Source organism: Gossypium raimondii, chromosome 12, assembly GCF_025698545.1.
Source record: "Gossypium raimondii isolate GPD5lz chromosome 12, ASM2569854v1, whole genome shotgun sequence".
NCBI classification, from domain to species: domain Eukaryota; kingdom Viridiplantae; phylum Streptophyta; class Magnoliopsida; order Malvales; family Malvaceae; genus Gossypium; species Gossypium raimondii.
The window spans coordinates 57,672,779-57,687,217 of record NC_068576.1 but is presented as its reverse complement, the minus strand read 5'-3'; the positions used below and the strand labels follow the sequence as shown (position 1 = coordinate 57,687,217).

Genomic DNA, 14,439 nt, shown 5'->3' with positions numbered 1-14,439 from the left:
TATCTTTAATGTTTTAAAATTATTTAATTTTTAGAATATTTTCATGTTTTAAGAATCACTTAATTTCACAGCATCTTTTCATTTTTTAAAATTCTTTCATGTTTTTAGTAATTATTAAATGTTTTAGAAATTATTAATTTCTTAAAAAAATTTATGTTTTAAGTAATATGTGCGGAGGCATCTGAACATGACAGTTTGTTACGTGACAGTTCAAATTTTATTGAGACCTAACTAGTATCTATTGTAGGCTAATTTGATACTTTTTTTAAGTTCCTAACTAACACCATTAAAATACTTTGACATGACACTGTTAATCATCGAGATAATGACATGTGGCAAAAAATAAAAAAAATATTTAACAATATTATTGGTCATCACCATGCTATTGATCCAAAGTGTTGCACGCTACACCAGCAACAAAATTAGTGCTAATATCGGGTCATCAAGGCTTGCCAAAATATGTATGCCTAGAATTATGGTTTGTATTGAAACATGCCCAAAACACCATTACATAATAACATGATTTCAGAAAATTTTGGCTTGTATCGGAACATGGTCTAAAGTGTTGGTACATCTATATATGTATCGATACATTGTATTTATGTATCGATACATTGTATTTATGTATCGGTACTTGGACACCTGGAGCTAAATTGATTGCAATTTCTAATGCAAGTGTTGGTACATAGGGACTAAAGTATCGATACCTGTTCTCTATTTTTGTTGTTTTGGACCTGAATATCATTTCAAAACTCGTTTTTGTTTGACCATTTTTTTTTTTTACTCTTAACACTCTTATTAATATGACTTAGATATGTTGTATGCATGTCGATTCAATTATTTCAGTTTTGTATAAGATTACTCTAGTAACCAATGCAGCCTTGTGCATCCTACCAACTTTTGGATCAAGTATAAGGTGTTATAAGTTCCACCTTTAGCAATATTCCACCATGAACCTCGGCTTCTTTCTCCTACCTCCTTTCTCTCTCAACAATACTCAATGAGGTCTAAATAAACCGACCTCCTTGTGATATTTTAGCAACAACTTAATCATTAAAAAACAATTATATCACCACTTTCTCAATTAGCTTCTGTTATATATATTATATCAATCAATATTCTCTTGTTGCGGGTGTTTTTCGAAAAAATAAACGACTAATTATAAAATATGTCCCATTTTTATGAACGAAAATTGAAATTCTAGCCCCATTATTTAGGGATGAAGTGAGTAACCACCTTATGATCATCATTAGTTGTTTTTATTATTATCATAAATTTGTTATATAGTACTGTTCTAGATATTGTTGCCCTCATCTATCTTTTGCATCATTTGAAATTTGACAACTTCTCGTTCTAGACAAATTCCGGGTGGTAGATCATAAGCTTAACAACTGTACATGATGTGGCATGTCACACTAAATTTGCAACAAATTTGGTAAATAAAACATCAAACAGTGAAGAAAAAGAACATGGCGATGAACATGCCCCAGCAATTATATATACACATAATTCTATGAAGAGCAAGCTAGCATCGATAAAGACACTGCTGCAGACATCAAATACTGGGAGCTTTTGATCATTTGGTTTTAGACTTTGTTTTGGTGCTAAAAAGATTTGAATCTCCGGAATATTTCTTTTTCTTTTTAAATTTTCTAGAATATGCACTTTTTCATTTCATCAAATCAATCAAACTACTTTGGTTTCCCCCTAGAGGAGAAAGTGGAATGAAAAGCCCGGTTCATGTGGGGAGGTGACTTTATTAGAGTCAAACTTAAAAGTGATTGAGAGAAAAAAATGGTGATAACATGTTACTTGAGACCTAACCTAACACTCTAAAGACAGCTTGCATTTTGCCTGATATTCTCAAAACAAAACATTACGCTTTTCAACTTTATTAAGGGCATGCTTCAGTCTTTGAACATGGGTTGGGATTGGTTTTAAATCATTCAAATTATCTATATATTCTTCTTTCGGCCCTACAAAAAAGCTGAATTATGACCTGCTTAAAGGCTTTGCCAAAGCCTGTCCTTCTCAGCTTTAAGCGTATGCTTCTGCTTACAACCTGAAGCTGGTTTGATCCCGGCTAATGCTTCATCTTCTTCCTCCTCCCTATCTATACGTTTACAATCCACCTGTACTTGGTATAAAATTATTTACTTATACATTTTTTTAAATTATAAGTTTATATAGATTAATAGTTTTAGTGACATAATCAATCTGTTTTAGTTTAAATTATTTACTTATATTATTTACTTATACATAAAATTATTTACTTATACATTTTTTTTAAATTATAAGTTTATATAGATTAATAGTTTTAGTGACATAATCAATCTGTTTTGCTTGACAATATTGTTTGGAAAAATCAATTATACAAATGTCAAAAATATGATACGGGAAGGTCAAGAATCAAATGGATATTAGATTATGTATAATATAAATTTACAAAAACTTCTGGCTGAAAGGTTTTAAGTTAAAAGGATAAGTTTAAATCCCATCCTAAAATATTTTACATAAAAATGTAAAAAGATAAGAATATGATTTTATTAATATTTACTACTTTATAAAAACAATGAAATTTTAATAAAATTTTAATTGTATTAGTCTTCGATCGACTTATGATATCAATTTAGTTAAAAGTTTAAATAATAGTATAAATATAGATACATTAAATTTTAACCTAAATTGATATGTTTTCGTTTAGAACATATATTGTTAAAAATATTGAACAATTATAGTCCAAAAATAAAATATTGATGGAATTGAAATGTGTAATATTTATTAAAAATGATAGCAATCAATCGAAATAGGATCTAAATTTCGGCACTACTTGATTGCTTTCCTCCCAAGTATCAATCAAAATTCACAAATATAGGTGAAAGCTTTTTATTCATTTGCAATTTTCTACAATTCTTGAATAATTTAAACTGTCCTTTGATAGTGTTTTTTATTGATTAATTAATGAATCAAAACCATATTCCACACACAATCATGTAAATTCACAATAATCTATGATAATCTGATATTGTAGTGATTACAATAGTTGATAACTAGTTTAATAAATATATATATATATATACTTCTTGTGCTTATTTGGTCCTTTGTCTTTGTATATAATATAACATAAGAAGTATTCGTGCAAACTTCAAACCAAAAAAAAAAAAACCATTGTTTGGCAGTAAGATAACTGCAAAAGAGGAACAGCAACCATCAAATTTGTCTCCAAATATATACTTATAGCAGTTACCAGGCTGCTTTTGCAGTGAAGCAAATATACTCTTACCAATGCCCCACCGGTGAAAATTAAATAATAATAATTTTAATAAGCCATTTAATTTTGTTAGAAAATTTATTTTATTTTATATAATTTCATTAGTTTGTTAATTTTATCTATATCATCTTAATTATAATCATTAAACATTAATTATACTAAAAAATAAAAAAAAAAATTAAAAGTTGAAAGATGAGGAATGCTTCGATCCTCTAACTCTGTGATTCCTCTGTGTGTTGTCAATAGATTAACCAAAATTCCAAGAGGCCTGCCAAATTCCATTTCTTTAACTCAATTCAATAAAGCATTCCTCAATTTATCTTAGTCCATAGACAATCACAAACAGCCTTTTCACTGTTGCATTATAAAAAACAATATCTTTACTTAAATAACAAAGATGCAATATATAAAAAACCTTTTTTTTTTTTTCCTTTTTGCTGTAATCATATTATTCATTATTCAATCTCCAAAACTATGCAAGTGACCTAATTAATTTGTTAAATTTCATGTTACTTGAGGTTAAGTAGGGTTAAATATGTACTTACCCATCAATAGTTGAATTTTTGTTTTGTTTATTCAATTAATTCGTTTAATAAACGAAATTCATATTCGTTTATTAAACGAATCGAATACAAATACAACTTGTTCAGTTTGTTTATCTTCATGAATAAACTTGTTTATATTCGCTAATAAATCATTTATTATTTCATTAGTATATAGTAATAAAATTATTTTGATTTGTATTTATTTATTTATAATATAATATTTATATTTGATTATTTTATATCTAAAAATAATGTTCATTTATTATTTATTTGCTTATTATTCATGACTATTGTTCGTGAACATGTCTAATTATATGTTAATGAACATCTATGTACGTTTAAGTTAAACAATTACACAAACATATTCGTGAATATTAAATAAACAAATATGAACACACATATTTTAAATAAATAAACACGAATAAAAATTTAAAATACTTAATAAATACAAATCAAATACGAATAAACTTAAAAATAAATTGGGTTGATTTATGAAAGAATTAGTAGCAATTAATTAATTAATGTAGGTGGTGTAATGGTAAATAACTAAGGTTAAGCTCAAATGTCAAAGGGACAGGATGGACCTTTGCAATTGGAAGGTTATGCAAAAAAGTGGTGAAATGATAACTATTGTCATAATAGAATAAAAAATTCAAATTAATTGAGGAAAAAGAAAGCGTGGGACTTTCCTTTTTTTCTTTCAGAACAAGAAAAAGCTGCCTAGGGGTTTCGTCATAATTCTCCGTTTGAAGAAAGAAATCAAATTGTATTTTCTTATTGTAACTATTGATTTACACTTTCACCCTTAAATTTATTTTTTCACTAAATTCTTTTTCTCCAATTTAATAATTGAATTATCATTCTCTAATAATTTTTAGAAAAATCATTCACCACATGCCATTCTCTCCCTGTTTTGACTGAAATAAAAGTACAAAGCAATATTTGCTTAAACTCTCTCTCTCTCTTTCACCTCCTCCCACCAATCAGAATATTTTCTTTCATCTCTTTCCACCAATCAAATTCCTCACCCTGCAGATAAACCAGCGCACCCCCCAAACTCCGTTCCAGCTCCTTCACTACTAGACTCACGACGGTAATGGGAAACCATGGAAGCAGCCTTAAACCACCTCAACATTAAAAAAAAAACAGCCTTTAAATCCTGCAAGTTCAATTCCCTTTCGCTAAGCAAACAAAATCATGTGATGACTATAAATTTTTCTTTCATCTTTTTCAGATAAATAGTTATAATTCAAATGATTTCTTATCCAAATTTTGCTAAGTGTAATATCAATCATATGTATGTCGTTCTTCGATGTTTATACCAACACCAACCATAGATGTGTCATACTTCAATGTTTATTATTTTCTAAATATCCTGGTAATTAGATGGTCCGAAAAAAAAATCTCAGTGTTGTCACTTCCATCTTATTTTCTCATAGCAAGAAATCGAAAATCAAAAGCACTTACAAACTTCTTTAAAACCAGATTGACAATATAAAAGCAACACCCAGTCGACCAAATCAAGAACAACACGTAATCCACAGGCAAAGGCATATGCAATCACAAATTATAACAACCACCTTCATAAACCCACATTCGAAACAATATTTACTAAAATACCCGTTATTCAATCGATTTACGTATATATATGTATGTGTGTGTATATATATATTCTCCATTTCCTATAATTAAGCAATCTTAACCCACTCATATAAGTCATTTCCTACTATTTGTTTCATTGAACTGGTAATGTGTTGGAAATGTGTTTTTGACAGAGAAGTAGCTTTTTTCATTTTAAAGAGTCCATCTTCTCATCTCATGTTTTGGCAGCCAACCATAACCAACTTACCTTATCCAACAATCATCCCTCTATACAGCACACTATATTTTATTCCCTCTCCTTTATCTGCAACATCAACTCAACAGGCAAAGGAAGAAAGGGTAGTGGTGGGGGAGCGTTATCGTCTAGGTGCAATGAAGCGGCAGAGAGCTCTAAAGCTTTAGCTTCTTCAAGAATGAGGTTGGAGCTGGAAAGAGGTCTGTCATTACACTTTGTGGGCTGGTCGGAGGAGGTTGGTGGTGGTGATGGCAGCGCAGGTGAGAAGAAGGGAAATATGGTGAGAATTAACATGAGAAAGGAGAGAGAGATTTTTAATGGTGATAGCACGTGGCCTTTTTTAATTGGTGGAATGTTTTTTAAAGTCTGTTAAGAAAATTGACTAAAAAATAGTTGCTCCAAAAAAAAATTTGATATTAAAAGTAAAAAAAAAATATTTTTTAAGGGTTAAATCGTAAATTAAGTTTAATTTTATTATAATTATATTTAAAATATTATTTAAATGTGTGTTCAAATAATTATATAAAAAGGGATAAAAATAAAGAGTTAAAAACTTGTTGGGCGTGAATTTGATCCTTTATTTCAGCCACATAGATGTAATAGGATGGAGGTGAAGGTCACGCAATAGGCTGGAATTTTAGTTGGTCTAAAAGATCAACAGCAAACATCAAGCATCATGGACTCCTCCTCCAAGTCCTTATTCCCACCTTTCTGACTCTTGAATACTATCATCATTACCCCCTCACCACCACCACCACCACCACTACCACTTATCGTCATCATGATCACCCCCACTCTCTTTACAACATCATCCAAGCTCACAACCCAAGGCTCAAAGCTAAACAACCACAACAGAACTACCACCACCACCAAGAAGAAGAAGAAGAAAAAGAAGAAGAAGAAGAAGCATAGCAAGCAGTGATAACACTACTTTCAGTTTTCACTTAAACGAAGTCTTTTACTATTATGTGTTATGAGTGGAAGGGTCTTTTTGTTTCAGAAGATCCAACAACTCTATATGGGGAATCAAGCTTCTCGGTCCGATTTATTTGCTAGATTTAAGCAATTCATATAAGTTTTTTTATTTTAGTTGACATGGAGTTTTTTCCTTTTTCACTACTTTGATCCATCACTTATATCAAAAGATGTAGCAATAGCTAGCCTTGGTTCTTCTTCTTCTTTTTCTTTTTCTTTTTTTTTTCTGTGGGGGCATACTATAGGCATGGTGTTTGTTGATGGTGTTCTTAGCGGTAGGGCTGATCTCCCAATGTCGGATGATAAAGTTGTGGAGCAGACCAAAGGTGAGAAGGGCATCAGATCAAAAGCAGTACTCAAGGATGCTATGCAATATTTAAGTGAAGAAAGAGTTTTAGATGGAGACATTGTGGCAATATCATTTATGAAAGAAGAAGAAGATGATGGTGATATGTTAATTGTATGTTGCCCCCCCCCCCTCCCCCTAATTTCTCTCTCAAATCTCCCAACATGTTTCCATTGTCTTTTCTTAAATTTTGTTTGTTTGGTGATCTGATACAAAAATATAAATATTCACCATGACATATGCAAACAAATATTATTACCATGGAACCTTGACCAAAAACCTTTGAACTCTTGACAGATTTTCTCGTCGTAAAGGTCTCAGAAATTAACTTGATGAAATTCTTTCCCAGTGGCCTGCAACCCTAAGTACAATAAATAACACTTAAACTAGGGTTTTGCTTGGTAGCTGCATATATTTTCAGCAGTGAATCATTAATTATCGTTTTTCTTCTCTTCCATTTAAATTAGCATTGAATCTGGGATTCAGTTGATCATATTAAAAAAGAATACTCAACGAATGTGCAGCTCAAGTTTTTAGTATTAACACTTCATCTTCTTTTATACAATTTACGGAGAAAAACTTGGCTGTATTTCCCGTAGGATGCTTCTTTTGAGGATTATGCCTGCAACAGCAGCGGCAAAAGTAATAAAAACTCGGTAAAACTGAAGGCCAAGCCCTTACCCAGCTTTTATTTTTTGTTTTAAAGCTTTCTGGTTTCGTTTGCATTCTCTTCCATTCCGATTATTCAACTACTCGTATCTTTAATTATTTTCTCCACATTTGGAAATTGATGCTTAATTTTCAATATGCTAAAACATGGGATTTCTTTTGTTTCTCTTGCCAAAGAAAAACAACAACTTTTAATCAATTTTTTATTTATATGTTGAATATCACTGTGTTAAAGGTTTTCAGGCAAACACTTTATAATGGTATAAATATTTTTAAGTAAGTTTAAATTGATATCAACGGGTAGTTGCATATGTACATCAACAAATTAAAATAATATGTTAAACCAGTCTACTTTTAACAGCTTAGCATTGATTTGAAAATTTTTCCTCCTGTCTTTTTATTGTTTAGTCAATGGTATGGTAGTATTATTTTGGTAGTAAATATTTAATTTAGTTCATAATAATTTACAATAATCCATTGTTAATAATATAATATATGAAGTATAAATTATTTGTAAAACTTAATTTAAATATATATCATATTTATAGTTTATATAAATTAAATGAAAGACAAAATTATAATTTGGCACTCTAATTCGGTTTTAAAATGTTAACTTTTGAATTAAAAAGTTGGTTTGAAAAATTGGTTTAACTTAGAAAAACATTTTAAGACCTTCCCTATTGCTTTTGAAAAAAAGACACAAAATAAGAGATAAAAGCGACTTTTAGTAACAAAAAAAATCTTTTACACCTAAATGCAAAAACCATAAACAATATTAAAGAATTTCAAAGATAAAAACTACTTTTAAAATAACTTTTGCAACCAAACATTAAAGTTGAAATTTGTAGCTTCGGGCTTTTGTCGATACAAGTTACTGATGAGTGCTTATATTTCTACATTTTAGGCCCTTGTGTTTAGCATTTCATTTAGTTCTTTTTTACCTTACTTTCTATTTGTTTGAATTTTTATTTAATTATGCTTGATTTTTATAAAATTGTAGTATTTGGTAATTAATTAATTGTTTTATGACTTAGATTAAGTTCATCAAAATTTATGGTTTGAGTTTGAACATCATCGACAAAGAAATAAAGCATGAAAAAAAATTTGAGCACCATAATTTTAGAATTGGCATCTCAACGCGGAATCGCATGACAAAATGTTGGTGTCCCTGTGCCACAAACTTCAAAACTCAGCCTCTAGCTCAACGCCCCTACGCCAACGTGAATATTTTATCCAAGCTTTAGGGGGTATTTTGATCATTTATGAGTTCTACAACCTCAAGCAAGTTTTTCTAACCTAGCTAATTTACGTTAATCCGACAATATAAATAGGATATTCTAAAAGGGAGTGAGAGAACATTTGTTATTTTTTGCATTATAGTTATTTTCTTCTTGATTGTGTCTTACAATTTTATGGGTTTCTAAACTCTTTTTCTAGTTGAAGGATTATTGAAATTTGATTTAATAAAATTATTAGACTTAATTTGTGCTTAATTCTTTTTGTTCTTTAGTATTCACGTATCTTATATTTTAATTACAATTGTTTAGGTTTGTTAAACATTCGACCAGTATTTGATAACTTAGAACGGTTGTGTTGCCAATTAGAATAATTAAATTTGTAATTATTTAATTCATTCTAATACTAGTGACAAACTGCATGCCTTGTTTATGTCGTAGTTTATGATCATGTGGTGTGGATATCTAGCTAAAATGAACCTCATTGAGGTGAGTTTGTTGGTTAGAATTAGGCCCCTCTCATTTCTTAATTTTGTTGGTAAGTTAAATCTTGAGCGCTGAGTTACAAGATTATTTATTGGTTAGGGTAATTTGAAACGAGTTGCCTCTTGGTTACTAAAAAAAAGCAAAGATAGACTAGTTGTTCGGCTTTAAGTTAACTACAACTAATTTACTAAATGTATTGAAGACATCATTGTGTCCATGATTAAATTTATCAATCAAAAATTTACGTTTGTTTAGAACTTTTTTACTATTAATTTTCTTAAACTTTTAATTATCACTTTCAACGTTTTAGCTTTTTAACTTAATTTAAGTTTTCGATATTATAAAAAACCCTTTTTTATTTACTTTGTTTTGTTTAAAAATACAATTATTATAGATGTCATAACTATAGGGATATTTCATCTTTTAAAAACACTTTTTAGATAAATTGAAATTTGCTCCAAGGTTCACATATCTTAAATTCAATCACCTTATTTTTATTTTTAAAAATTTTGTCCATGTAACTTTCAGATCTCAAGTTTTAGGTCTAATTATTTTTTTCTATTAAATTTTTTATTATGACATTTTAAAATAAAAAAATTACTTGATGACTGTAAAAAAATTTCAAAAGTGCGGTATCGTCTGTCATTAACAAAAGCGCGAAATAAAAAATGCAGAAAACCTGCAAAAGAAAGCAGCTTCAGCTGGATGGGCGGTCCCGGAAAACACCCAAATTAACCACTGAAGAGCCATACCCATGTCACCATAGACCCACCGCTGAAGAATGTAGAGCCGTAAGAGACGAGCTCTTGGCTCTCCATGGTTTCCCTCCAGAATTCCTCAAGTACCGCCGTCACAGACTCATGAAAATGGAGCCCTTCAGTAACGAAGCACAGTCAGAGCCGTTGATTAACAGTGATGATGGGGATCATAAGGAAGAAAGCGTGTTGGATGGTCTGATCAAAATTGTGCTCTCTCAGAATACTACTGAGCTTAATTCCCAAAAGGCTTTTGCTTCTCTCAAGTCTGTTTTTCCCACCTGGGAAGATGTAAGCTTTCTGAGATTTTCTTCCATTTTGTTGCAACTTTTTTTTTTTCTTTCTAATTTTGATCGTTTTGGCTTGATGGGTATTTATGACTTTGGACCTATAGTTAGTTTTAATTTATTTGCTTTTACTGGCTTCATGGTTTATCCGTTAATAACAAGAATTCCCTTTTCTCATTAAAGCTCTTGTTATGTATTTGGTTGATGATGAATTGGATATGTGTGTGTGTGTGGAACATTTTACATGTTTTTAATTGCTTTTGCATTTGATGGTATTGTGTTGTTTTAGTTAAAATGCTTCTTAGGTTATGTTGGCTTTAGGGTTTTTAGTCTTTAGAGGTGAGGTTGAATACTTTGGTTTGTAGGGTGTTCCAATTTGGAGTCACATTTTAATCAGATGAATTGGGATATATGTATTAACGTCAGTTTTACTTCAGGTATATGCTGCTGAAACCAAAAGTCTAGAAAATGCAATAAGATATGGCGGCTTAGCACCAAGGAAAGCTTCTTGTATTAAGAATGTATTGAGTTGTCTGCATGAGAGAAAAGGCAAACTCTGCTTGGAGTACTTACGAGATTTGTCGGTTGCTGAAATTAAGTCTGAGCTCTCCAATTTTAAAGGAGTTGGCCCTAAGACAGTAAGTTTCCACGAATGGACTTTAGCATATATGTTAAGTAATCTGAATTCAGTACTTCTATTGAAAGAAAGGAAATAAGCATTGCTTACTCCTTTTAAGCATTGTAGAAAATTAGAGAATTCTTGCGCTTTGGATAGACCTATCTTTCATATGGATGTGTTTGTGTGTGCTACTAACTAAATTTATGCCTTTCTTGTCCATGGCAATTTTGCTTTTGTTGCTTATCTTTTCAAAAGGCCAGATTTGTTGTTGTGGCTTTTTCTCTTGCAACCTTTAAATCAGTCTGTTTTTCCTTTTATGCTGAAAGCACAAGAGTAATGTACTTTTGACATCTTCAATCACCTACTTTGCTTTAAGCGCAATTTGACTCTATTCATGCATGTCTGTGATCACGTAAATTCCATGTTCCATTTAATAGAATGTTTCTGCCACTCAATCATAGTTTCACTCCATTTGTAGTCTTTGATCAATGTCCTTTTGGTTATACTTCTTTTTCTTTCTTAAATATCATCCTATAAGTTCTGTGATCCTCCTGAGTATATCCATAGTTCATTTTATTATTCAAGGGAAGGAAAAAAAAAACTTGATTATTAGTAACTCAACCGAAGGTTCCTAAGGTCATTGCAGTTAGATGCAGTCAAGCAAAATACTCAACTTTTGGCCTACTAGGATATTACTCTATTTACTAATAACATGTTATTCACTGAAGATATATATATGTCTTAACTGCTAATAGGAAACATCAAAAACTTCTAGAGATATTCACCTTTTTGTTGATTGCTGTGGTGTGTGTTTTGGAGCCCATTTCATCCCAAGATTTACTCATTGCTGCATCTGTCCTAATTCAGTATGGATAGCTGCTTCTAGAAATAAAGATACAGATAAAAGACCTTAGTGGTCCTGTGATAATTTATTTAGTGCATCTTCCCTTTAATAATATCTATCTCTTTAGTTTCATATTTCATGAACGAGTACTATGAAGATAATATGAAACTCAGATAGTCTAAATGTTTTTTTTTATTTTTTTTGTATGTGTGCATGGTACATGAGAATGTCTAACAATTTGCTGTATAGAATGTTGTAAGGCCTTTTTCAGGTGCTTATTATTAAGGCAGAAAGTGCTACAAGTGCCCTTTGATCTGTACCCATGGAATTAATTGTTGAAAATATCTCAGCATGGAAAATAGTGACAAGCTGCAGGATCCTGCGCTCAAGTTTGATGAATTCTCTATGTATTTTCACTTACATAATTGCATGTGTGTGTAACCGTTGATGAATGAATCAGTGTCCTGTTGAATTATGATGTTAAGGATATGTTCATTGACTTTGCCAATGTTCTATATGAAATCTATTGAAATTTGAGAAAGGAAAGAAAAATGGAATATATAAGCTTTGTTATCAGTGTCGATCATTTTTAAGCCTGTGCTATTCTTCCTGATCATCTTCATTTTATCTAATACATAAATGTTATCTTTAGTTATTTAATTTGGCAAGGGTGTTGAATTGAATTTCACAATCACCAGAATATGGTATTACTCTTTTTACTGCCATCATTTCATTGGTATTTGACTTAAATTTGTCACATGCTTTTGTCGTGCAATCCATGCTAGTTTGCATGTTATTCACAGAATTACAGCATGTATGTTAATCAGATATCTGTATGCTTCAGACCTTGTATCAAACTGACTAGGTTTAGGTAGTATGTTAAAGATTTCTATTACTGGTCATTTCCAATGCTGGTCTCTCGTTTAGATTTAATATTTTATTTGTTTAAACTCTTTGGATTGTGATCTGTTTTTGGAGTTATCACGTGTTTTAAATTGCTTAATATTACCAGCATTGAAATTTCAGATTAACCATGCAAATCCTCAACTCTCAATGCCTGACAGGTGGCTTGTGTTTTGATGTTCAATCTTCAGCAAGATGATTTCCCAGTGGACACACATGTGAGTAGCAACAGATTGTTCCAGTTGTGTTTAAATTAATATTTGAAACTTATTTATTAGCTCTCAAATATCTTTGCAGGTTTTTGAGATTGCTAGGGCCATCGGTTGGGTCCCTGCTGTAGCGGACAGGAATAAGACATACCTTCATCTCAACCGTAGGATCCCAAACGAACTTAAGTTTGATCTGAACTGTCTTCTGTATACACATGGTAAGCTTTGTCGCAAATGCACGATGAAAGGAAGTAGCCAGAAAAAGTTGACATCCAAAGATTGTTCCTGTCCCCTAAGTGTAAATGTTGTTGAGGGTTAAATTTTTTAGAATTAAGACTAAATTGATATAATGTATAAATATTGAGGGTTAAAATTATTATTATGTTAAATTAAAAGCTGTCATGTTATATTCTTGTTAGCTATTTAATAGTTAGTGATAAAAAAGAAGAAGACAAAATCAAATAATTGAGTGATATTTTGTAACTTTTAATAATTGGTGAATAAATTTTTTTTTACCAATAATTGAGCGAATAGCAATATAATTTACCTTAAAATTAATTAGAGATCCTAATTAGTGTAGGGGCTTTGATTTTTTACTCAAACCAAGAGTGGAAAGCATTGGGCGTGAGCTTGTCGTACAAGGTAAGCCTCATGCTGCCCTAGAGAGGTCAACATAGGGGTTTAATAACTAGCAAGTGACCAATTGCTATCCTTTTTGTTTGAGGACCCACACGTTACTTTCAGTTATACTTGAACTCTTCCTTATTTTCTCAATAAATATATAAAATGAATGACTCACCACTAATACATATGTGAGTTGTCTCAGAGATAATTGTGCATAAATAAATTAGAATTTTTTTATTTACACTCTTTACTCGATGAATGATTATAATTGTTGTTCCTTGAAGCTATTTTAATTTTAATTCTAATTAAGGTAATTGGGTTGAGGTTGAAAACATTTTTAAACTTAAATAATGATTTTAAATAAAAAATTGGTAAATAGATAGACTTTCAAATCTACTGGGATTTAAATCTAAGTTAAAAGTCAAAAGAAAACCAAAAAGCTTATTTATTCAATTTTCAATTTTGGTTTGGATCCTAGCATTCATAGATGTAAAAATAACAAAAAGAAAAGATCGTTAGGTTGAATTTTGGATTAAAGTGATTGGAAAGGACAAAATTTTCTTTAGAAAAACCTTTTACAATCCCCCTATCCCATAACATTGAACAAACACACGCAAGAAGTGATTTAATATGAATAAGTATTAGAAATAGTAAAATAATATGCAAATAAAAATGATTTATACATATATTGCTAATTTTGAAATTATTTTTATTTAAAAGATAATCCAGATGGGAAATGTTAGTGGGGAAGCGTAGAAAAAGCCAAGTCACCCAAATTTTAGGATGGAAACAAGAAAAACCCAAAATGAAAAAACAGAAAAAACAGAAAAAGGG

The 14,439-nt window shown here is 30.6% G+C and overlaps 1 protein-coding gene across 1 annotated transcript; it reads left to right on the top strand.

Moving 5' to 3' along the window:
• The first annotated feature begins 9,976 nt into the window (after positions 1 to 9,976).
• Positions 9,977 to 13,388, top strand: LOC105765754 (putative DNA glycosylase At3g47830). The gene is made up of 4 exons (XM_012585005.2): positions 9,977 to 10,410; positions 10,844 to 11,044; positions 12,934 to 12,990; positions 13,070 to 13,388. The coding sequence occupies exons 1-4, from the start codon at positions 10,033 to 10,035 to the stop codon at positions 13,298 to 13,300; spliced, it is 867 nt and encodes a 288-aa protein (XP_012440459.1). The 5' UTR covers positions 9,977 to 10,032; the 3' UTR covers positions 13,301 to 13,388.
• The last annotated feature ends 1,051 nt before the right edge of the window (positions 13,389 to 14,439 follow it).